General features: G+C 40.1%; 1 protein-coding gene and 1 long non-coding RNA gene across 3 annotated transcripts in view; one reads left to right on the top strand and one right to left on the bottom strand.

Moving 5' to 3' along the window:
- The window catches only part of PTPN12 (protein tyrosine phosphatase non-receptor type 12), a 78,246-nt gene extending 60,457 nt beyond the window's left edge, over nt 1-17,789 (bottom strand). The window contains exon 1 of one of the 2 annotated variants that reach the window (XM_055807802.1): nt 17,768-17,789. Coding sequence is in view for 1 of the 2 variants with exons in the window: in XM_055807801.1 (XP_055663776.1) it covers nt 17,396-17,494 (99 nt within the window). In the remaining variant the exon portion in view is untranslated. Of the gene's footprint in view, nt 1-17,395; nt 17,696-17,767 lie in introns of those variants that run through there. The other variant, XM_055807801.1, reaches the window with a different exon arrangement.
- Nucleotides 17,790-17,920: 131 nt separating this feature from the next.
- On the top strand, nt 17,921-24,336 carry LOC129784727 (uncharacterized). Its single transcript, XR_008747746.1, has 3 exons — nt 17,921-18,044; nt 19,068-21,076; nt 21,863-24,336. It is a non-coding gene; the product is annotated as an uncharacterized LOC129784727 (long non-coding RNA).
- Nucleotides 24,337-25,188: the final 852 nt, after the last annotated feature.

Genomic DNA, 25,188 nt, shown 5'->3' with positions numbered 1-25,188 from the left:
ATATAAAAGGAATCTTAAACTTGGGAGCAGGACCTCGGAAACTAATGCCACCTCTAGAAATTATGAAGGACTGATGGGCCAGAGCATGCTGGGAGAGATCTAGCACACACAAGAAACCTGGTGGTTCTTGTGGAGGAGAATTGGAAGGCTATGAAGCTGGAAAAATAAGAAATTAAGAATTTCAGCAGGGTAAAAAGTAGAGATTTCTTTCCTTGTGAAGATATCAGACCAACTTGCCAGAGAACTCTCTCACTTGATTCCCCAGCAAGAAAAACACCTTAAAGCAGATTTGAGCAAACGCAGGACTTGCCTTAAGACACAGCTCCAGAAGAACCATTTCTAGTTACTGCATACTCATATCTGGTATCTTTGCCAGACAGGAAAAGGCTAAAAAAAAAATTCACCACAACTTTTTCCTTTAGAAATAGGAACTTAAAATAAAATAAATAAATAAATAAAATTATGAAGTTGAGTGAAAGGAAATTATACAGAACTAAAAAATAAAACATTTTTAAGCAGCACAGGGCCTGTTTACACATGCCAGGTAGCAGTAACTGCTGCTATCCTGACTGTCAATATAGCAGTGATAGGTCCTGCCGTCCTGTGATCATCAGCTGCTGTGACCATGTATATAGTCTGGGAGCTCCTACTCAGCATCTCCCATTGAGAGAAACTAGGAGGATGGCTGTTTCATTTCTCATATTCTTTCTCTCAGTATTCACCAGTCAGAACACACATTACAGATTTTTTTTTGTATTCTGAAGAAACCATGAAGAATCATATAATCCTAAAATTTAGCTGCTTATCTTTCTCCCCAGTTAAGAATATGCCTCTTGCACCATGTATGGCAGATTACTTTTTATCCTTTCCAGGCAGCAAAATATGATCTCATTCATGTTACTGCTTTGTCCCAAACACCACAAATATAATTATGATCACTTCAACTGTTCATTGCTTTATAACCAAGTTACTTTTAAGGGACTGTCTGTCTTCTACCCAGCTCCTATTTGCCTGAGCAAATCTCAGACATTTTTACACTTTCACTCTCATGCTACAAAACCAAAGAAATCTCAAGAAAACTGCCCTCAATATGGACATAAGTCCAGGTTTTTCTTCCCACATGCATATATGCACTACAGGAACGCCTTGCTTGCTGGTCCATCTCTTTCCAAGACAACTTTTGATAATATGGAAACACAAGTGGTCCTTTAAACAAAGGCAGTAAGGAGAGCATGCTAGCCACATTCCAAATGCAACAACATTTCCTGTCAGTCTCATTTACACTGTATCTTCATCCACCAATGCTGACACTATTGGCTGGTCAAATACAGGTGTACTCAGCACCGACATAACTGATCTATAGATTCATGTACTCCTTTTTCTCCCCAGTTATGAATATTTTGTATCAGGTATGGCAGATTCTGATTTTAACACTGTTCAAAAATGGAACTAAAAATGTTTATAACATTTTGAGATCCTTTCCAGGCAGCATAAGACAGTCTTGATCACCACAATTAAAAATATTAATATTCAACTGATTTACTGTGTTCAAGAAACAAACCCATCACCTCAGCATACAAGTAGCCTTTACAAAGCAATAAGTCTTCAGTGGTTTATTAATTCTGATTTAATAATTATTAATTATGTATGTAAACATTTAGACACCATCAAACCCCTCTAAGTTACAAATGCTAATGGATTGGCAGGATTACTAGAATTCACAAGTTTCTTATTTTTTGAAATCAGCAAAAGTAGCAGATTCTAGGCCTTTCCATCTTTTAGGGAAAGGCAAGTAACCACTTTGGATACAACTCTATGGCATGCTTCAGATCTTAAAAAAAGTCTCCCTCTAGTTATAACCATAAGTGCATAAACTCCTTCCTATTCATCTGCTTCTTCCCATCATGCATTATGGAAGCAAAAAATGGAATACAGGAAGGAGTTTTTAACGATCTACATGATTATAAGATATAGAGGGGTTTCCTACTTCTACAGCTTTGAGATTTTTTTTAAGTTTGATAGGAGTCATGCTTCCTTCAATGCAAGACTGTTAAATTTCCAGTACAATGAACTGTCACCAGGATGGTTTCATACCCACCCCTACAGACACAGATTAGCTGGACTGTATTTAATACACTGTAGCAATAGTTAACATCAATGACAACAGCTAATTATATACTGAGATGTCAGATACCCATCACTTCACCACTGCACCAAATCTTAACAGTTTTCTACCTCTTAGCCTTTTATTCCAGTTGTGTTTCCTTTAACATTAGTTTCTAAGCCACTAATACTCTATTGCCATTCCCTCCTCACATCAGAGCAAATTCTGTCTGTATAGTAACTTGCTACTGACACTGCCCATCTAGGAACAGGAAAGTTGCTCAACACTAGATGAAGTATTCCTCTTTTCTCTGTTTACAGATATATTTTAAAAAAATAATCTAAGAAAATACTACAGTTGTGGCCAAATTCACATTCTAATTCTGGAAAACTGGAAACCATTTCAGCCAAGCCACAGAATTAATAGGGTGACTGGGTGAGACACTACGATTGTGGGCACATAAGAGAGGCAGCAGGTGGATTAGCATCACAAAGCCCACTGCCTGCAGAAACCAGAGTCAGGCCTTATTTGACTGTAAAATACCGGTGACAGTTCCTGACACAAGCAGAACTTCTTCCACTTTTTTTACTGGCTCTTTCAACTCAATATATTGCTCAACAGACATCTACTCACAGAGAGCACAGCAGGCTACTAACCTGCACGCAAATAAGCTATGAATACCTTTCTGGTTTAGCTCACTGAAACACGTTGTAATCGCCACAAGAACTCCTGTTTTTGAATAGCTTCCTTCTAACTTTTACTCTTCATTGCTTCCTTCTCCATCAGATGGGTTTTTTACCTCCCTCAAGGAAAAGTACACTTTACAGCACTTTACTGCATATTGAAGTTAGAGATCTAAAACTGGAGAACTGATACTTAATTACACTTTTAGATAATGGTAATGTGAGTTTGTGAAACGACTACTCATGGCTTTTCAGAATGACAAAATCAGTAGATGAAATACAGGAAATGAGGAAAGTCGCATTACCAAAGTTACTTCCTCAGATCTATCAAAGCCACTCTTGGGAAAGGCTAGATAAGAAAGAATGTAATCTCAAATTTTACAAAGTAAGATAGGAAACACTAAAAGCAAGCAAAGTGTGAGCTTCTTTTTTTATACAAGAAAAAAACCAGAACTGGGAAAGTGAGACTACATAGCACTGAACAACTTAAAAGGAACAGGTTGTACTGCTGCTTACAGCCATGAAAATTACGTGACTTGGTTTTCAGTGTGGAAACAGATATGCCTTTAGTCAGAAAACATTTAGAATTATTTAGTTATTTAGAGAACTTCTAAATTCCTACAGATGTGGAAGACTGCGTATTGCAGTATTTCTAACTGGGAAATAGGCTAGATATTGAGTGCAGATTGAATTAGGGAGAAACAATGACACCTTCCAAGTATCAGAACTCCCAACACTTCCTAAAAGGAGCACTATTTAAGCACACTGTAAGTAGGATACAAACCACATTTCTCAATCTTATTCTCCCTTGATGGAAGTGACAAAACAAAATCAATTGCTTTAAGAGATCTCAATTTATTTTCAAACGCGTCAATTAAGTTTAACCTCAACCCCAATGTCTGCTGCAGTTTGACTTTAAGGAACAGGAGCTTTTCTAAAGCAATGCCCTCTTTAATCCTTACATTGTGCCTTCCCTTAAAGGCTACCTTCTTCTCATTCCCAGTTGCTAGCATTGTGCATCAGTATTCCACTGGGTAACCAGAACAGCTATTAATGCTAATAAGCCCAGACACGAATACACATTTGTTCTAAAGAGACAGTAACTGCATGACAAGTAATAGGATGAGACATACAGGATTGCTAAATCCTGGCTTTAAAATGCAAAATACAGAAATATATGCTCTACAGCCAAAGTGAATTAATTCAGAGGAGCAGTGAAGTATCGTATCAGGATGCAAGCATTTCTTATAGATGTGTTATGGCAAACAGTACATTACGTGAGAACACTCAAGTACACTACTTACTAAAAGACTGCATCACGACCCCAATGCAAGCTGCACTGCTATTCTCTCTGAATATTGACTGCATCCCTTCTAGCTCTCGGGGGTCAACATTAACTTCTTGACACTCAAATTAGGCTTTGGTATCCAGGAATTTCTGTAATAACCAAGTTTAGACAACAGTTCAATACCACAGTTCCTCTTTTGAGGAGAGGGATCCATAAGCAATACTACTTGGTCCACCGGTCCACTACAAACTCTGGAATACTAATCCTGGTGAAATGAGCAAACCATATCATGAAAACTCATAAGCAACAGTCTGCATGACGATTCTTACAAAGACCATTTCCAAAGAGAATCAAAAAAGACCAGCTTTCAGACACGAAGGAAAAACCGCCTGTTACATTCAAAACAGCTTTGCAGAAACCCTTTCAATTCTTCCAGTTGTGTTTAAGCAGTTTGGTTAAGCCTTATTGTCCTGCCTCCCAGGCTTCTTGTCCCATCGTCCAGACCTAACATGCTTCTAAGATTTTTACTTATTAAAAATTGCTGATTGTCAGAGCTAGGTAACATTTGAAACCTTAACTTTTTCTTTAAGATGATAATAAAGCCAGTAATATGTATGGCTAATCTATTCTGTTCTGAATTTAAAAGCAGGCTCAAATAGACCAGCCAGTTCTGCTTTGACAATGAAATTAAAACAAAGCAAACAAAAACCCCACAAAAAATAAACCATATACCTTCTCTCTTCTTCTAACCCAACAACTGATCAATCAATCAATGCTTGCCCAGCTCAAAAGGGTGCCAAACTACACTATAGGCAATCATTTGCCTTCAGTGCATTAAATCCATAACAACCTGTATAAAGCTAATGCTTGTTCCAAAGAGCTTCCAGTCTAAAAGCAAGGCAAAGGAAGTTGAACAAAGATATTTAACTTATTCACATGGTTTTCCACTCATCCGCTTATCATGCAATGGCCTCTGTCTTCCAAAAACAGTAATAGCCAATGATTTAAAAAATAAAGAAATAATTCTAGTAGTACAGGGATAGGATAGCACAAGCACAGGAGGGAAGTGAAGAAAGAAAATCAGAAAAACAGAAAAAGAGAAGCAAAATGAAAATAAAATATTCAAGATGGATCAGAATTGACGTGTTGAATCAAAAATACACATTGCAATTTGCATAAGTTCTGACAGAAGTATTATGCCCAGTGGAAAACTACACGCTTTGCAGGGATGATTCAACAACTAGCTGACATAAATGCCGAATTCCTAAAGCATATCTTGTTTATACAATGTCCAGAAGCTAGATCCAACAAGCTAAATACAAATCAAGAGACAGCAGTATGAATGCAACAGGGAGCCCACACGAGCTGTCATGTTTTCTATTTTTTCTCCTGAAAAACCCCTTCCTCCATGGCAATTGAGATACCCTTAAAATTCACAACACACCTTGCATAAGCAAAGTTCTCCAACTTTCTTCTGGAGATTTTCTTAAGTCCAGTTTATCATTTGAAAGGTTTTATGTACTTAACTTTCCACACAATCTGACAATCACATACCCATTAAACTGACCTACCACAGGAAGGAGAGAAGGTTGTGATGTCTAATCCAAACAAATCTTCAGTTCAAGCATATGAAGTTGGTAAACTACATTCCTACAAACAGAACATTTCACCTTCTCAGTTGTTACCAATAAACACTGAATTCCAATACCACACTAGTAAGAATCTGATAAGAGGGAAAGAAAAAAAAACCAACACAAAACATACAAATCTTACAAGTAAATACTGTCTGCTGTGTTTTTATCACTTGTCTTGGACTAGTTTGCAAGGAACACTACTTGAAAATCTATACCGTCAATACATGATTCGGGAAACTTGTGGCTTCAGGATCAGGTTCTGGAGGTTTTAAAGCAGTGACACAATGGCCCCATAAAATCTAAAGGACATAGCACTAAAATGCAAGACAACATGTCCTACAAAATCCTTTACCTCACTAAAATCATGGTCATTTTTAGTTCAAACATACTGTCTCCCTAGAAATAAATCAATTCACTACTTAATTATATCCCTGCACTGAGTTTCCTTTCTACTTCATTGCTAATTTTCTCACTTCTAAACACATCCTGGCCTGATGTACACTTAATATGTCTGGAAGTTATCTTAAGAGCTAAAAATATCATCACTGAGGTTTTTATATCCACATACTTTCTTCATTGGATGATCATATTGCCTTACTTAACCAGACATGGAATATTTTTTCTATGAATACAGGAAGCAAAGCCTATTATGTATGCTATAAGACCATACAAACAGGATGCTGGCTTCATTTTCACACAATCACCAATTTAAACAATGGTAATGCTTTTTAAAATCCTGTGCCAGAAAGATACATCGATATAGCTCTGCACCAAAAATGCCACACTGTTTAGCAACATATATGTTAACAAATGTAAACTCTCATTCAGGGTATTCCGTATTAGAAATAGTTACAGAATTAGCTTGAATTTTAGAAGCAAATATTATTTGCCTTTAGGAAATCACAGCTCATACATGGATTTATGGCAACAGATTGCCAACTTCAGGATACATACATTTTTATCAATTGAAATCATTTATTAACAAGCTATAGATTTCTGTAATTTCTAAGAAATACAACTAGGCTTCTCTCTGCCAGTTTCAAGTATTCAAGTTTCTACCTGTTCTTTTCAGAACAACAAAAACAGCAAGTTGACATTCCAAATAATTTGCAGGTTGGATTTTCACTGTAACAGAAACCAAAGAATAGAAATGAAAGCTCAAATTTCATCACCTTAATCAAAACATTAAGAAAATATAAGGCACCAGTTTAAGAAGCAACTGGAGCAATGTCACTACAGAATATCAGGGCAATTCCCACAGCAGTTTTGTGAAATAGCCTTTGGGAAAGGTTCTTCTGTTTATAAGGAAAATATCAAAGGCTGTGACCGATTTGTGAGTGACTATATGGCTTAACATCCACCTTAATGACAACTTACTTCAGAACCTTCATTTTGAAAAACAGACTCTTGTCCAAAGCTTTAAGTGCAAAGGCCCTGTGTTCCAGATTTACAGCAAAAAGCTGTTAAAAGACACAATGTAAACCACATTTCTCCCTTCTGGGCCTACCCATCATGCAGTAGAAAGAAAAGAAAAATAAAAGTATCTATAAAACAACACATTTCTTTACTAAAATAAACTCCAGTGAGCGCCTGAAGTACTTTCCAAAACTGTTTCACTTGTCTAAAATCATAGCCATTTTTCTGCATTAAGACTTACGTATAGTTCCCTATATGTTCATTAATATTTACACACGGTTATGTTTATGCAACCTCACAGGAAATGAGTTAAAATTAGTTTTACATTTTAATTTGATGACAATAAAAATCAGCGTGGCTTCGTGTAACCACCTATTCTACTAAAAATGGAAGTCTTAGAAGAAATTGTCAAATACTAAGAGCTGTCTGGGGAGACTCACAATATCTAAGAGATTATTTCCTTCCTTTAACAGTTTATGCAATAGGGGTACTGCCCTATAGGCAATTTATAATTAATTCATTTCTGCAGGAACTCTCAGGTTTTTGAAGTAGTTAAACTAACCTACATATGCCCTGCCCTCCAGAAAAGCGTTTCATTTTCCAGCTTTATTTTGAACTAAATGATTCCCTTGAGTACTCCTACTGGACAACGGTATTCATTTCAATTAACAATTACCTATTTGCTAAAATTGTAAGAATACACATGAGGGAGTAACTAATAATGAAAGCATAGCTTCCAGTTGTAATCCTACTTCCTAGGCAGGAAGGCAAAGATTCAAGTAGAAAATAGAAGAATCGAGACTTATTTTCTACATGTGGAAAGGCAGTTTAAAAAAAAAAAAAAAAGCTACGGACTGCAAAAATGCAGGACGTAATACATATACCATTGAGGCATCCCCATGATCAATTTCACTCACAAGGCACTTGGGTTTGTTTGTTCTGTTTATGTTAATCCATTTCTCAGTTTTGTGCATAAGACCGCAGAAATACTGGACAGCTAATTCAGTAAGAAATTCTAAGTAGAATGCTATACCCAAACACCACATATGCTACCAGAACACTGAGTGCTTTGAGGAAAAAACAATACTGTTCCACCACAGGGTTATGCATTAAAGAGTCAAATACAGTCAAATAAGAAGTGAAACATTTAGGACAGAGTGGAACACGACTCAAGCTTCTCAAAAGCTTTGCAGTTCCCATAGCTATCAGTCATTTCAACTTGATGCATAATCCACACTGGCAAGTCCCCTAACACTTAAAGACAGGCAACCCACGCAGCATCCTCTGAATTAGGAACCCAGCTGTTCAAAGATAGTTCTTGGAGGACACAGCTATCAGGGGAATAAAAATAATACCATACTAACATAAATGAGAGACAACATCTATTTTGAAAAAAAATTAAGATAAATTCAAAAAAACTGAAAACAATACAAAAATTCTGGACCAACAGCATCCTGAAACTCTCAAATGTGGTGAGTAGCTAGGACTCATGCCTATTGGTGTCTAAAGTCCAGCCAAAACCTGCATGAACTAAAACCTTGTCTAAACAGCTGTAGACATCCAGCTCAACACAGAAAATAAATTTCTCATCCATGATATTGACCCCATAGCAGATATGAAAGATAGCAATGACAGCAGAGGTGCTAACTGCCCAACCCAAATAAAAGCACAAGATGAGACAATGCCACTGATGTGCCACATTCTTTTCAGCTTCCCATTGCTTGCCCTGTATTAGCTGTCCAGAAGAAAAAGTCCTGGCCCCTTGCTCCCACTGTAGCCCAACTACACAGCTGAAAAAACGCCATCTACCTGTTCAGAACCAAAGAACTGCTCTCAATCTCACTGATCCACAGGAGCTGTTCTTCCTGTGATCACAAACAATAAAAAACATCTGTGTGTTTTCAGATGAAAAACAAAAAGCAGATGTCATCCACATGAGGCAGTAAGAACAAGAAGACAGACAAATGCAGCAAGACAACAAAATTGTTTAAGAGGACACCACTGTATTCTGACCTTATAAAAACAAACAAAACCAGCTACAACTTACAAGACTACATAAGGAGGAAGTTAATGTAAAAAAGTTTGAATCGACAAGTTCAGTATTATAACTAAATAAAAGATTAAAGTAGTGTGTATGTTCTTTAAAGCAATATGGTTTCAAATAACTCCTCCTTAGAAACTAATGCTTTCCAATCCATGACTTCAGACACCAAAACTCATAGCTAAGACTGTACAATTAAAACTAATACATTTCCATAACATTTAACAATCAAGCCCTGTTCTCCAACATATAAAAAATAGAGAGTACGGCACTTCCTCCAAAGAGAAAGGAAACTAAATTATATGGATATGCTTATGAACACTTAATAACTGCAACAGGATTTCTCTAAATGATAGCAAATTAAAAATTGAACAAGCCAACTGATTCGTACAGCACTTACAACTTTCAGTCTACTAATGTAGTTGCCCTTGGCGCATTCCTAACACTAAGCAATTCCATTCTTTTTACTGAACTAAGGGAGCTCCAACAAAATAAATTTAAAAAATTAATGGTCAGAAGCATCATGGTAGGGTTTCCTTCAAAATCACTGATGTTTCTTTCTAGAAATCTGAATGAATGAAATGTATCTTTATTTGCACTTGCTCCTAACAACATGTCTAGCCCATGAGGCAACATCATTCATAGTCCTCTCACAACAGCTAGATATTTTCCCCCACTAAAGTAACTGGCTACACCAGCTTGCTACTTTTTACAGCTGATAATTCAATTCTTCTAGGCTTTTCTTTCATAAGACACTTCCATTAGAACACTATTGCCTTTAAGTCTTCCCAAAAATTGATTACCACCAATGAAATTACCTTTTAAAGAAATTAGAAGTATCGGTTTGTAGGAAGATAGATAAGAGGAAAAATTAGGTCAACCAAACTAGGTCATCCATTTATACCTCTATTTAGCTGGTACCTTTTGGGAAACTTATTTCTCTATCTTTTTAGCTGTGTAAGAACTTCTTCATTCCAAAGCTGATAGCAAAAGGGTAGCTAGAACAAGGCCCTCAGAGAGACAAGCAGTAATTTTTCCTACACAAACCTCGCAGTGGCTGAAACATCCTGACATCAGTATCCAAAGATACTTCTGGTTCTCAACGCAGAACAATGGTCCTGAAGTCTGACAGACTTCACCACGCTCTTCTCCTCTTACAGCTCTTCCCTTACCTTCCTGTTGCACTCTCAGCTTCCATAGTAAAGCTACCAGCTACTTGTACTTGTACTGTCTCAATAGCATACAGTCTGAACACAATTTTGTTTCTCAAAGATGCAGAGGGACTCAAGACAGTACTCTTCAACAATAAGCTGCTCTCTGAGGCTCCCAGTTCTGGATCAAGAAGTCCACAGCTGTACCAGAGCACTCTCCTTCTGTGAACATGTCCTAACTGTCCAAATTTGAACAAATAATTAATGAGTTAAGTTTACATTGGCAAGTTTTTTGCCAGATGAAGCAGGAAAACAACGAGCTTAATCTCTTTGCAATGTTCACATGCTAGTTAACAGAAATAGAAATGCATATCCATGCTTCATTTAGGGCAAATATACACAGCTGAGTTATCCAAACCTGCCCTGGCATAACCATAGCAATTGTGGAGTAGAACAGCCAGAAGAAAATATCAGGATGCAAACACCGCGCTTCCTAAGAGCACAAAGACCTTGTGCACTACCCAGTGAAGTTACGCCTTACTCAATTCTGTATCTGACCTTTTACACCAATGCCTCTCCCTAACTAAAGGCCATTTTATAAACCCAAGAAAAACAACATCATCCAGCTTCTGATTTCAGTTCTACAAATGTGTACTCAGGGCACTACTATAGTTCCACCTTTTGCCAGTGCTAACAAGTGCGTTATTATTTTCCCTATGCCAAAATGTCTTAGCTACTAAGCATATTACAGTGCAACTGTAGCAGTACACAATATAAAATCCACAAATCTTAAATAGTAACGGTGAAAAATATCAACCAGAATGTCCATTTACTACAAATCAATAGCTTTAAGATGAAGTTAAAAGCCTTGGTCTTTTATTACACTTACTATTAACAAATGCATACACATCAGACAAGTAAATTTCAGGTTAACCTTTCCCTGGCTTCTATTTAGCTATAACTTCTATTTCGCTATCCTTCTATTAAGCTTCTATTTAGTGATAACATCATCAAGGAAAAATACCCTCAACCTATTGAAGTTTTAAAGTAAATGACGTACACTCCAAAAGAAGAAAGTTGTGCTATAGCAATCAGTCACACAAATATGCGGAGCAGTATATAAGCATACATCCAGGTATATACCTATGTGTCTGCATGTACATAGATCTACAGAACTACAGATTAGGGTCTAGGGTTGACGAACTATGGTCACATGAGATATCTATATATAGAGATACCTAAATACCTATATACGTATATAACTATATACAGCAAAAGGCACTGTAGGATTGAGATCTGACTATAAGCAAAGTATGTATTTGACATGCTATTTAAATTATTTGGAGTGTATATAGTATGCCATGAAGTGCAAGGTCAAGATTACAGTTTGTTCCTTCTGAAAAATTCTATAATATTCAACAAAATCAGTATACAACACCTCTATTCCATAAGAACAGCAGACTTACATGCTGCTATCTTTAGAGACTGAGCAAACAGAACTTACTACCAGGCAACCTATTTGACACAACCCAGAGAATTGCCTGATTTGTTTTAGTTTCATTTAGCTGAAAAAACTACCGCAATTTTAGGCAGAGTTTCCAAGTTCTTATACCCCAGGGTCACTACAGCAGCTTTGTGGTTCTAGTCAACTGCCTCTATGAAAATTCTGAATGGCATCTTGGAAACAACAGGAACAGCTCTCATTTCCTAAGAAGGGGACAAAAAAGCTGAATATTTTAAACTGAATGGTTGTTCACAGCAAGTTGTGTTTTTGGATAACACTTAAACAATGGTATTTCACAAAATTTCAGAAGCCTCTGAAGTTAAGGGTTATTGAAGTTACTATTCAGTCATACTGCTCCAGCCAGATGTAGCCTATGTAAATAAAGCTTTATGAACGGCCTGGATGACTGTCACTGCACACAATGAAGTAATCTGTTGATGTGTGTGTCCCCCAATCAAATTAACAGCATCTAGCTGAAATATGGTTAATGGAAATAAAACTTAAAAAACACACCAACACTAAAATTAAAGCATAATACAGAAGATGAGTAGTAACAGGACCCATTTTTTACCCTGAAATTATAAAAAGGCTTAAAGCACATCTAAAGTGACAATTGCCTGTGGCCTATTAACACATCTCTAAAAGCAGAGCTTCTTATAACAGACCAGATGTACAACATATATACGAGTCATTTTCTCCAGTTACTTTTTCTATCACCCTTAAGGGAAGAGAAGTGCTCGGAACTGTTGATGTTCATTCAAAAGCCCCCAGGAGTTTCATGCAGACCTATACTTACACCAATTAAATCTTAGTTTTGAAGTTTCAAGAAACAGTTTATCATCTAGCTGATTCTACCAAAGTGTTTTTCCTAGTTTAATATTTTTTTTCTCTTGAAAAGACAGCATATCGTATAACATATACAATAAAGCCTAAGTTGAGAGTTCATGTTTCAAACTATGTGCTACAAGCATGAAACAATTCATTATGTAAATAAATACTAGAAAACATCATTTCCAAAAATGTCTACACAGTGCTATCTTTTCTTAAGCTTAAAGTAATGCAGAGAGATATAATACTCTATCTTTCTTCACTAAGTTTCCAGTTTATATGCTTGCCTTATAAATTTGAAAAATATCTTCACAGATACTCAAAAGGTGCATTAGTGGTATCTGAATCAGAAAGATTTACACAAACGCACATTAATATACAGATGAGCTTTTAAGAAGGTTGTTTCCCAAGGGCTATGGTTGAATATAGCAATATCTTTAATGCTATTCCAGAATGTACAGGAATTGGAACAAAATCAGTGTCATGATTGCCATTAGTACTGGGATGTTCGCTACATATCCTAGTAGTCTTGATCAGTGATTTAGAATAGTCTAGATTGCCAATTCACTTTTAGTAGTCTTGGACATTTTAGAAAAGACGCGCTTTCCTGAGAAATGAGACAAAAAAACTAGGGAAGGCAAGTTTTGTAACATCTGGCCTAGCACTGCTTATGATCAACTTAGCTTTTACCCTTAGAAGTCAAGCACGTTCCACACCTCCCGTTTTTTCAAACAGGACTTTCACAAAACGAAGTACTTAAAATTAAAAACATTAAGAGATTAAAAGCACAGAAACTACCTTTTTACCCCTTTCAAATCAATGACCTGTTCAAACCCTCTTTCATACTTTAGAAAACAGCACATCAAGTTCTTTACTATTCCCAGATTAAGGGTTCCAGCTTAGATGGACTGAACAGAACACAGATACACAATATTCAGTTGTTTGAGTTAGTTACCAGTGTCCTCTTGAAAGAAAGGTGTAAAAAGATCTGACACCAGACATAGCTACCTAGTAACTCCTTCCAAAGTTGTTAAAAATCAGTATTATTTGGACTGATGATCTACGACAGGATCATTTTGACACCGCTACCTCCAGACAACAGCTGCGGGTCCCCTACACAGTACCCACTGCAAACACCACAAACACTTCCAACCATTCTCTGTCTTCCGTAACAACAGATTAGCCAGAGATATAAACCAAAAGATTAAGCAAGATGTCATAGACCACAAAACATTTGAAACATAACATCTGATTTTTTAAGGTAAAGCTTTACACCATTCATGCTCTTTAACAGTGGTAGTCTACACCAGACAAACAATAGAAATGGGAGCATCAGAATGCTTTTGTTGAGACAAAAAAAATCACATAAAAACCCAAAAATGTGTTAGTTGTGGAAACATTAAACTAAAACCCAGCAAAAATATTTAATGAGGTCTTTCTAAAATCTAGAAAAATTGTTTTCTTTGCCTCCATACGGAGCTTTGACTTCCTACCCTTGTCTGATTTAAGACACATGTTCATTAGAGAAAATCAGAATCTAGACCGTGCTGGTTGTATTCATACAACATGAAACACCAAGAGGAAGCAATCTATACTTACTTCCTTTTGCCTAAACAGCAATGTCAGCAGAAATCAAGGAAAAAGTATACTCTTGGATGTATTGTAACCATACGAGTAAAATCCTAACCGACATTATTTTACGAAAAAGCCCACTTGCCCCTATATCCGCAGATACATGCTTACCAGCAAAACACAAAGCCTATACTCTTTTCAAACAATCTCCTTCATTTAAACCTAACTATGTACACCTATAGTGCTGAAGTGATTTCCTACTAAGTCCTGCTCGCCCTCCAGTACAATCTATCTCATAAGATGAGAGTTGAGGGGGAATAATCAGTTTTCCACCTTCCAAGTAGAATATGTTTTCAGGTATGTCAATAGCAGTATTAAATAGCAGTCTTAGTCATCTACGCTATGGACTTTCAGTAACAGTCAGACTACTCAGTCTACCTGCACATAACTCTAGCTTCTCTACCCTCTTTTCCAGCACTCCCTGGCCCCCATCTGTCAAGTACTTTTAGTTCATTCACTCAGGCCTAAATATAATTCTGTAAGCCTATTACTCAACACATTCAAAGGTAATAAAGATGTGAAAATAAAGAATTGTTTTCAATTGCATTTACCCACTATTTCATACCTATTTTAGATTCCATTTTGACTTGGAAGTGAAGCGAAGAGTAACAGCAATTCCTATTCCACAAATTTGCCACTGCTTCACAGGAACAGTACATCCTGCACTGAAATGAGAAAATACAACTTCCTCCCTTCCCCTGCCGAAAAATCTCTAAGTCTTGAAGAAAACAGAATACTGAAGTTTTACCCCCTTCACCTGTCGTCTCCCTTTTCAATCATTTTAAACAGCACCTAAGCATGGCTCTGTTTAAAGAAAAAAATCAAAATCAAACACAATCCACCACTCCAAAACACATACACAAAAAATCAACACAATACCCTAGCATGTTCACAGTGGGAAAAAAATCCAAACCCAAGAAATCAGCAATTACAATTCTGGTCGCCACACTAATCTGCATCTGCTTTACTAAATAGAGATGAATATTGAGACTTATGTGACTATTAATGCCAAAGATCAGCATCCTAGTTTCCTGGTTTTCCTATAATTTATTATACAAAAATCAAGTATGAATGTTTGGAATACAAAGCGTTAAAAGGACAAAAGAAATTTTGAACACAGTATTTTCCACAGCATTTAGCATCATTTCAGGTAATACACCTTTCACCCAAAATGCCTTGACAATCAGTTCCTACAATCTTATTTTCCCATTTTCTAGCAGCATTCTTTCCTTGCTGCTCTATAAAAGCAATGAGAAAGCGTACTGACTATACAGTGGACAGCTATAGAAACAACGAGCTGTCGATAGAGAAATTGAAACAAAAGCTATTTTTCCGTACAGAGGTGCCACTACTTAGAAGAAAGGATGACAAAACTACTGTATACGATTCAACTATAAGAAGGCTACAACATTAAGCTATTTATCAGATACAAAATGGCAGAAGTGGGTTAGGAGATCTATACAAAGTATTTAACATAAAGGCTATTAAAAAAATCCTCCGTTTTCCACTAGTCTAGGCCACCCTTACTGTAAGGTACACGTAGTTACGTGAACAAGACAGACCCATCAGTACAAGACATCAATTTGTGTTTAGTAACAATTATATTACTAAAACTATCACTTAACTAAACTGTCCAACTGTCCTGTCAAAGTATTTACCCTTTAAATTCTTGTGTAAAGATGCTCTGTTCAGCAAAACAGATTTAGATGTGTCCTATTGCTCCAACGCCATTTACATATTACATATTTCATCTCACATATTTCTCTCTTCCTTTCCCACACGCTCAGATGTTTCAGCAGCATACTTTCAGTATTTGCAAAATCCTGCCCAAAGAGCGTGGCCGATTTCCCACGGGCTCCCACCCCACCCTGGATGAACTCGTTACTTCCCAAAGTCCACTCCACTTCCTCTTCCACCCCTGGACCTGCCAGCACTCCCAAACCCTCCGCCTTGCACAACATCCGTGGCCTCCTCCCCACATTTCAGACTATCTCCCGTGCGACACTTACATTGAGGTTTTGGGGTGGGTTTTTTTTGTTCCCAGACCACTAGCAGAGACCGACAGCTTAAAAGGCTAACAATGTAGGTTTAATCCCAAATAGCACCAGATAATAAAGCTACAGAGATACGCGTATACAGAGGTTGCTAACCCGCTCATCTTCAGCTCTTCTGTAGGTCAAACCGTATTTTGATGTGAAGTATTTAAACAATACTGAAAAGTGCCAGTGACATCTGCCCAATCAAAATTATTGTTCACAGCTCAGACCGTCTATTCAAAAGATAAATCTCCTCAAACATTTGAGCAGCTCGATTAAACAGCTAAAACAAACCAGGAAAAGAGCTAATTCTCCAATAAATTCTTCCCCAGAGCACACACGTTAACCAAAGGCTGACGGTGAACTGATCTGGAAGGAAGAAAGGACGAGGGATACAGGCAGGGCTGCGATGGGGGATGGGGAGCGAAGGGAGATGTTAGGGAAGGGAAGATGAATATTCCTCCAAGGACTATTCAATACGTTTAACACATCTCAGAAAGAAGAGAGAGCTCAAGCAGGCAGCTACAGGGGCAGATGAAGGGGGAAAGGAGGGAAGGAGTGCCTGATTATCCCCAGATGACATTATACATGGCAACCCCGCCAGAAAAGGGGCTGCAGGGGAGAGGAAGCGCTAAGAGCCCTCCCCGAGCCGCCTCTGTCCCCTTTATCTGCTCAGGGAAGGAAGGGGGGGGGCGGGGGGGGGGGGGGGAGGAGGGGCTTTCGTTTAATTTTGCAACAGCCGATCCCCTGCCATCTCCTCAGCAGCAGAGGAGGGCCGGGGCAGAGGGCTGCGGTGACAAACCCTCCCGGGGGGTGGGGGCAGGAAGAGGGGCAAATTAAGGCGGCCACCTCCCCCCCCCCCCTCGCCGCGCCGAGCTCGGAAAGTGGTGGGGGGCACGGGGGAGCCGGCCGAGCTCCCGGGCTACACAATAGCAGGTCACTCCCAGGGAAGCGATGCTCACAGGCGGATGGGGAAGGGGCTGCAGGGGCAGCCCGGCACCTCGGCGGGACTCCCCCCCACGCCCCGAGGGGAGGCGGGAGCCCTGCCCGCCCCTCCGGCACCGCCGCCGCCCCTCACCATGAAGTCGCTGGCGAAGTTGTCCTCCCCATTGTGGTCCGTGTCCTTCATGGCCTGGACTCGCTTAATGAATTTCCTCAGGATCTCCTCCTGGCTCATCCTGCCCCGCCGGCCGCCCTGCGGAGCGGGAGCCCCAGCCCCGGCCGCCCGCCCGCTCTCCGTCTACCAGCCCCCCCCGCCGCACAAGCCCGACACCCGGCTGCCTGCCCTGCCTCGCCTCTCCCAGCCCCCGGGCCTGCCCCGCGGCCTGCTGGCGCGGCACGGCTCCCCACCCCGCTTACGGCCGCTCGACCGCCCGCTCCATCCTCCCCTCCCTCTGCCCGACCCTCCCTGGACGCCGCCGCCGACACAGGGACACGACGAAGTCCCCACCTCCTCCCCCCGCGCAGGCGCGGCTCCCGCTCCTCCGGCGTTTCCTACGCCCGCCCCTCCTCGGGAATCGGCCCGCCCTTGCCGCTCGTCCATTGGCTCTCCTGACGGCCTCCTCGTCCTACTGGTGACGGCGCACGCCAATCAGCGGCTAGCCCAGCCTCGAGGGAGAAATCGTTGCGCTCTTCGCCGCGCCCCGCGCCGCCAGCCCCTCCCGTTTCCCACGGATGGGACCTTCCGCAGGGCGCCGAATGGAGCTCTGGAAGGGACCACTTGGAAGGTGGGGGGGGAGGGGAGGCTGAGCGCAGCGAAGTGCGGTTTCCTCTGGCTAGAGTACAATGGGGCGGCGGTGGGTGCCTACAGCTCTGGGGCCGGGAGGCAGCGACCGGCGCTGCGGCATGTCGGGACCTGTAGTCGCGCCACGGCTGCGTCCCCCGCCCTCGGCGGCCCGCAGCGGGGGAGGGCTAGGGGGCTGGGGATTGTCGCCTCCTCACGAAGCGTCCTCCTGAAGCGCCCGGAGGAAAAGGACTTCCTCCTCGGGTGGGAAGGCCGAAGCCGTGGAAAGTGCCCGCGGGTCCCTGCGGGTGGCGGTGACCGAGGCGGGGCCAAGGGCTCCCCGCGGGGCCGGGCCGCGGGCGCCGCTGTGGTAAAAGCCGGGCGGCAGGAAGATGGCGGGCCGGGCAGGTGACAGGCCGGGCGCGGACTCGTGTGTGGGCACTGCTCCCCACGGGTATGTGTGTATGTATATACATATATACACACACACACTTAATAAAGATGTCGGCACGCGAAGATGGGACGCGGAAGCGCCGGCGGTGGGTGCCCGCACAGGGCCGGGGGCCGCGGGGAGCTCGGGGCGGGGCGGGCTGGGCGCGTCTGACAGGCGGCGGCGCCCCGCTCCCCTCTGCGCCCCGCTCCCCTCTGCGCCCCGCTCCCCTCTGCGCCCCAGCCGCGGGGGCTGCGGGCACCTCGGGCCTTCCCGCTGGGAAACGCTTTAAAATGTCTTTCTTACCCGATGTTGGATGTTTTGGCAATGTCAAAACATGACGAGCCAGCATGGTAAAAAGCCTATTCCTGCCTTTTACGTGAAATAGTTAAACATTAAAACATCTTCCTGTGCGGCGCCTTGGTTATGTTTATAACCTGTGCTTCAGCAAAGCAAAATAATTTCAGAGGTGTGTGCGTGTATAGCCCTATAGCATAACAAATATACTAAGTAAAGTCTTTTCAAGTGTAATTTTATTGGTGAAGAACTACATAGCCTTTACTGATGCAGTTGATCCAATAAAACTTTGTCACACAGATTAATGATGAAGGTCTGTGATGAGAAGCATAACCCACTGAAGGCACTCCTACCAAACTGCATGTTTCTACTACTCGTTTCCACCCACTGCACTGTGCTGCGCTTGTAGTCACACCGGCACAACTGCTTGTTGGACAATACATCGAACCAGCTCAGGGAATTGATTCAGCTGCAGTGTAAACCCACAGAAAATCTGTGTTTCTTTCTTCTCAGATGATTCAATTAAGCTGGCTTTGCTACTGAAACAAACCTACATAAAAGCTTGGTCTTCCTGTGGTGGTGCAAGATATTACTGTTTTAGATGACTGCCAAAGATCACCACCTCTACACCAGAATGAGCAAAATGGCATGTTACCATCCTCAGCCCAATTCCGTGTCCATCAACTCATCATCTTCCTAAATGGAAACAAGTTTTGAGCTACAGTGTAGGATGCTGAACTGTAGCTGCTGATGCATGGACACACATTTTCTTCTGCATCTGCTATAGAAGCAGTCATCTCTGGTAGAGGAGCGGGTTGGAAAATTGAGAGGGTTAGCATTCTCACATGATATGCTGCAGACTTCAGCCTTTTATAAAAGCATTATTTTTTAGCAGTTGATGTTCATAGAGCCTAACGTAACAGCAGACATAAGGACACATCAAAGAATGGGGAAAGGGCATCAGTTCTTCTGTGCTGAGAGTTACTGAAGCCTAAGCATCCCACACAAACACATCAACTGTCAGACCTCAGTCTCCTCTCCGTGTCCTTTGCACCAGCCTCCATAAGGAAGCTAATCAATCAGCCCTGAAGAGCCACAAAGATGGCTGCTTTAATTCCTCTTTTCCTTCTCCTTTTCCTCCTCCAAACCTTCTCCTTCTCCCCTACCAAAAAGCAGCATTAAACGGAAATTCAGAAACAAGGTAGATAGACAGATAGGGCACAGAGATCACCAAGGATAACTGTGACTTGGATCATCATGTAACCTTTTTCATGCTACCTTGCTTGAATGCCATCTGCTTCAGGAAGGTTGCTTAGTTTGCTCAGCAGTTATCCTGGCAAACCTGCTCCCAGTGCCAGATGGCATGTAGCTTTAGAAAAGTGATACTTGGGACTAAGCAACCCATTGATGAAGTCTTGAATGTAGTATGGTTTTCTTCACTCCGCTCATTTATTCACACAATATGAGTTACAGGGGACTTGATTAGGGGAGAAGGAAAGATCATGATTTATTGTATTTGAATCTGATGTCATTATTGCCTCACATTGAAAGGATCCAGTTATCAGTCTGGCCTGATTTGTAATCTATCACTACGTTATAATAAACTTCTGTAGACTAGCAAGTGCAACTGAGTTTTCATTTGGATTAACTGATAAGAATGTATAATCTCAGAAGAAAAAAAGAGCCCCCCAGACTAGGCATGTGTTGCTAACCAAAACAAAGGCATATATGAAACAAAAAAAATAGAAATAGCTGGGTGGAGAACTTTGCCTAGCATTGTTTGCATATGCATGTGTACCTGTGAGAGCTGCCAGTCCTGAGCACAAACCCAATAGCACCAGTTTTATCTCCCGCAGCCCTGCAGATGTTGCATGAGGCTGTCTCATTTTGGCTGTGAACGCAGAAACCTGAACTTTCAGCAGCAAAAGCAGTGCTTTAACCAAGACTTTTGATCTGAAACTCAAACTGTCTGGGTTAAACCCAGACATCTGACCAATCTAGCATGTGTGCATGAGTGTGTATTTGTGTAGCTGTAGGGGCGAGGTGGAAAAAGCAAGAGAGACGCAGGGCCAATTACTCACCCTATAGACAGAACAGGAAGTTGGAACCCAAATCTGTAAAAGAAAGTTGTGGTTGTGTCTTAACAATGCACACAAGCATGGTCCTTGGAGAAAAGCAAGTAGATAGATCACTGGCAGGTTCTCTGCTATTAATCTCGTTTTGCCTTGCCACGCACTACTCCAGCTGCTGCAGGAAAGGAAGACAGCCAGTTTTTTCTGTGCAAAGGTGGCCTCTCACGTTCCCGCAAGGTAAGCATGTGTTAACTGGTAAATGTGTTTCCTGGCATGCACGCCGTGGTTATGCCCAGTCCATGGGCGGGAGTACCACACAGCCGAGTTTACCAAGCTTCAGAGGAGTCCCTGAAGACTGAGATGGAGCACAGGCTCACCTCAAACCTGTTTGACTGTAGTGTCTGTATGGCTTGCAGCCATGTTCAAAACCTAGCGCATATCTACCCAAAACTGTGTTTCAGGAGAAATCAAAGAACTGGGGTGGGAGGGAAGGCTGAAAGAACCCTGTAGCTCTGAGTAAGGGCATCATCTCCTATGGTTTGATTCCTCATGTGTCCAGCAACACAAGACTTTGTACGTTCCTTGTAATTTGGTGTGATTACAATGATAGCTCACTGCCACCAGTTTCTCCTCCCCTCTGCAGTAATCTACAGACTCTTAGATTTTAACTACCTACTTGGAGTGACATATTTGTTACGGTGGTAATTGCTAACATATTACTGTAATTATAACTAAGTTACAATCAATATATCCTGTACATGAAACCTCAATTTTATCTATACTGAGAGTCTGAAAAAGTTTTGTAATCAGGATCATTTAGGATCAAAAATAGATATTAGCATTCATGGATTTTAAAATAACACTCCTGGAATATATTTTAAGTGCATTTGGTTGGAAGATTTCTAAAAATGTGCTGTTTCAATGGAAAATGCTGTTTCTGTATAAATTAAATTTTCCACAGGAAACAGTTTTGCCAATGTTTTTCTGCTTTCTGACAAGAACAATGTATTGTTATACTTACAGATGCAGAAATGTCTTTACCATTGAAGACAGTACAACTTGGGACAGGGACCCAGGACATGACAGAGCTGGAGTGTGGAGCATAAAAGCCAGGAAGCTGTTGAACAGCTCAAGGATACACATAAAAACTAAGTCCAAATGAAACATTTGTCTTTGATCTGACAAACTGAAATGCAACGTTTCCACAAATGTAAAAATGTTTCATGCTGGCTGAAAATAGCTAAATGAAACATTCAGGAGTATCAGCATCAAGTACTTTTTGAATACTCTGACACTCAAAACATTTTGGCATTTAGTCACTTTTGTTTCCAAAGAGGATAAAAACAGTGTATCATGTTTTCTGGCTGATCTTCAGTTACAATTTGGCCACTTAGATCATAAGTAACAAGCTAACAAAAACAGCAGTCCTCATGGATATTCAAAGTACTAATGTTGAACACATGAGTATTTTGTCCACATGACAGACAATAAATCTGAAGAAGATACATACTATCCTTTGTATACAACAAACAGATTGAATTTCTGATTTAAACCTGAAGCTAATCTCATTTTAAATGAGTCATAAAGACCTGATCAATGTCAGTATAATAAGTTCCATTCATATTAATTAAGTGCCACGTGATTGCTGGATTTCTTGACATTTTCCTCTATTACTCTGTTAGGCAATGACAGACTCCTTTTTCTATATTTACCACCGAAAATACTACTCCTACAATGTAATTTTACCTGCCTTGCTTCGTTTTTATTTATTTACTTACCATCTTCTGGGATTCTTTGCACAATATTGCTAAAACACTTTAATTGTGACATTTCTTATACAGTTAATAAATATTTTAGATCGTAATTATTGAGTTTCATAATCAGTGCATAATTTAGATTCCTCTCTAGCTGTAACATACACACACACACCCCCCATATGCACACAGTTTCCTTACATAGAAGAAACTTTGTTCTTGCTGCTGTACTTACTGTAGCAGCATTCAGATTTAAAGTGGTTTTTAGGTACTGCTAACATGCAATTGAAACAAAAATAAGTGTGTACGTTATGGTCATCAACATAATCCTCTACCACAACCAGTTCTAAAAAGAAAACAGCAGCGAAATAATGTCCACACTTAAAATTTTTCTATTTAACTTTTTACATTTTTCATTTAATTAAATATATTCTCTCTTGATTGAGGTATTTTTTAATTATTTTTGTGAATGTTGAAAAAAGGGGGGGGCATCCGAATACAATGAATATTTTCTGCAAGATTTTAACGGTATTAAAATCAACGGCATACAGGCCCCAGATTAATTGCTGTGTGTCCTTTCAATAGCTATTTTTTGATGGTTTAATTGTAAATCACTGAAAGGCCTGATGCTTTATTTATACATGTCACAATGTAGGAATATTGATTTCAGTAGGATACCTACATCGCACTACTGGACATAAGATCAGGAAAATCAGGAGCCATTTTCCATCTGTATTTTTTGACCTTATTAAAATTGGATGTATGATTCCTGAAGCAGGAATATTTCTACCTTGCAACTACGCTGTACATTTGACAATGTGACACAGGCCTGGTGTGCTGCCGGCCAGCAGCCAGCTGCAGCACTACAGTGGGCTGCTCTGGAGGAACCTCATTTGCCTCCTTGTGACAAAGCTTTCACTGAGGGTATTCCCCAGGCACGGCTGCGCCACATCTGAAATGGAAATACCAGCAGCAGAAGGTAAGTCTGCGCACAGGGCATGCTAGTTATTTGTGCTTTCAAATCTTTGCCTGCAAGTATCAGAAAAAGCATCATTAAAAAACCCGGCATGTTTAAAAGACACAGGGAAGGAATCTGGATTTTCTGTTGGGAGGTAGTAATTCAAAAAATTATTTTGAAAACAGGTAATTGAACAACAATCAAGTTTGCAGTATCAAACAAAACCAAACAAAAATTATTAGTACTAAAATCTTGCATCAATGAATCTGAAACGTAAAAACTGAATGAGCTTCACATCATTTATTGTTTAGTTTTGTGTATCAGCCTCAAGAACAAAAGAATCTGTTCGTTACCAGTTCTTATCCATTAGTATAGCAATATTTGTATTATCCTTAAACAAACCCAGGCTATTAATCAATACAAATTAAAATATTTCCACTTCTCTAAAACATATCTTTACTGAAAATAAAACTAAAAGCAATCAGGCAAAATGTGAGCCAGAATGATTAAATGTTGGTTTTTTTACCTGGCATTAGCATTCTCTGGATGTACATACTATTCCATTTTATTCTGAAAATCCTATTAAAATAATAATAACAAGGACTGAGACTGCTGCTCCTGATGCATTAGATATGCCGGTGAAACGGTTTCCTAAGAGTTGCTCCTGTGAAATGCCTGCTGTAAGGACCATTAGTAGTCATAATGGCCAGTTCAGTTTCTTGACTATTTTAGATTTTAAAAAAATAATATTTTTTATCGTCTCTTAAGGAAAATAGTGAGCTTTATAGCTTGGGAAACAAAAACAGATGGGGGGGGGGGGGGGAGGGGGGAAGAAGAAAACTAAAGGCACCCCTCCTGCTCAAGCCCGTGAAAATTGTACCATGGGGAGCCACCCTGTATGTAACCTGGTCTGGTTTTATGTTAACTTCAAACAAATATGGGTACAATTCTGACTTCACTCTCCAATGTGAGTTTTCTCCCACATTTCAGTGACAGGTTTGCTGTTATAGCTGTGCATATCTAATAAAGTGACATAAGCCCAACATGCACGGTGTTCAACAAAATTCCTATTTTGTTATCAGAGAGCACAACAATAGTTCTATTGTGTAGGGCAGCTCTCCTTGGAGGTGGAAGGAAGGCTGCACACAGGCTTCCACACTGGTCCAGAAATATGATGGTGACACCAGACTGGCTCATGTAAACAGGAAATCAAACCAGGATGTAAACTGGACTGCTTCCATATTCAGTAATACTCAGCTAAAAATAAACAGGTTGAATAGAGGTAGGAAAGCTAATTCTCTCTGTAAACTCATTTTTCAACTTGAATTTTTCAAGACCTGACAGAAAAATTAAAATAAAATTAGTTTTAATGTTGCTTTATCAGTATGTCAGTAATGACATTGTGGTCACTTCCAGAGGGGCTACTAGCCTGAAAAGGAGAATGGAAAGTCTCTCTTTCCAGAGAATAATAAGGACTTGGAGATGAACATTGAAAAGGGACATGACTGCTTTATAAATATAACAAGGGATTGAAGAGCTCAAAGGGAAAGATGTTCTAGTTAAGCTAAAAGACATTATCATAAGAATAAATAAATACAGGCTGTGAAATCTAGAAATGATTAGGCATCTTATTCTGA

The sequence above is a fragment of the Falco peregrinus genome, chromosome 6, assembly GCF_023634155.1.
Source record: "Falco peregrinus isolate bFalPer1 chromosome 6, bFalPer1.pri, whole genome shotgun sequence".
NCBI lineage: Eukaryota > Metazoa > Chordata > Aves > Falconiformes > Falconidae > Falco > Falco peregrinus.
This window is presented reverse-complemented; position numbering and strand designations above follow the sequence as displayed.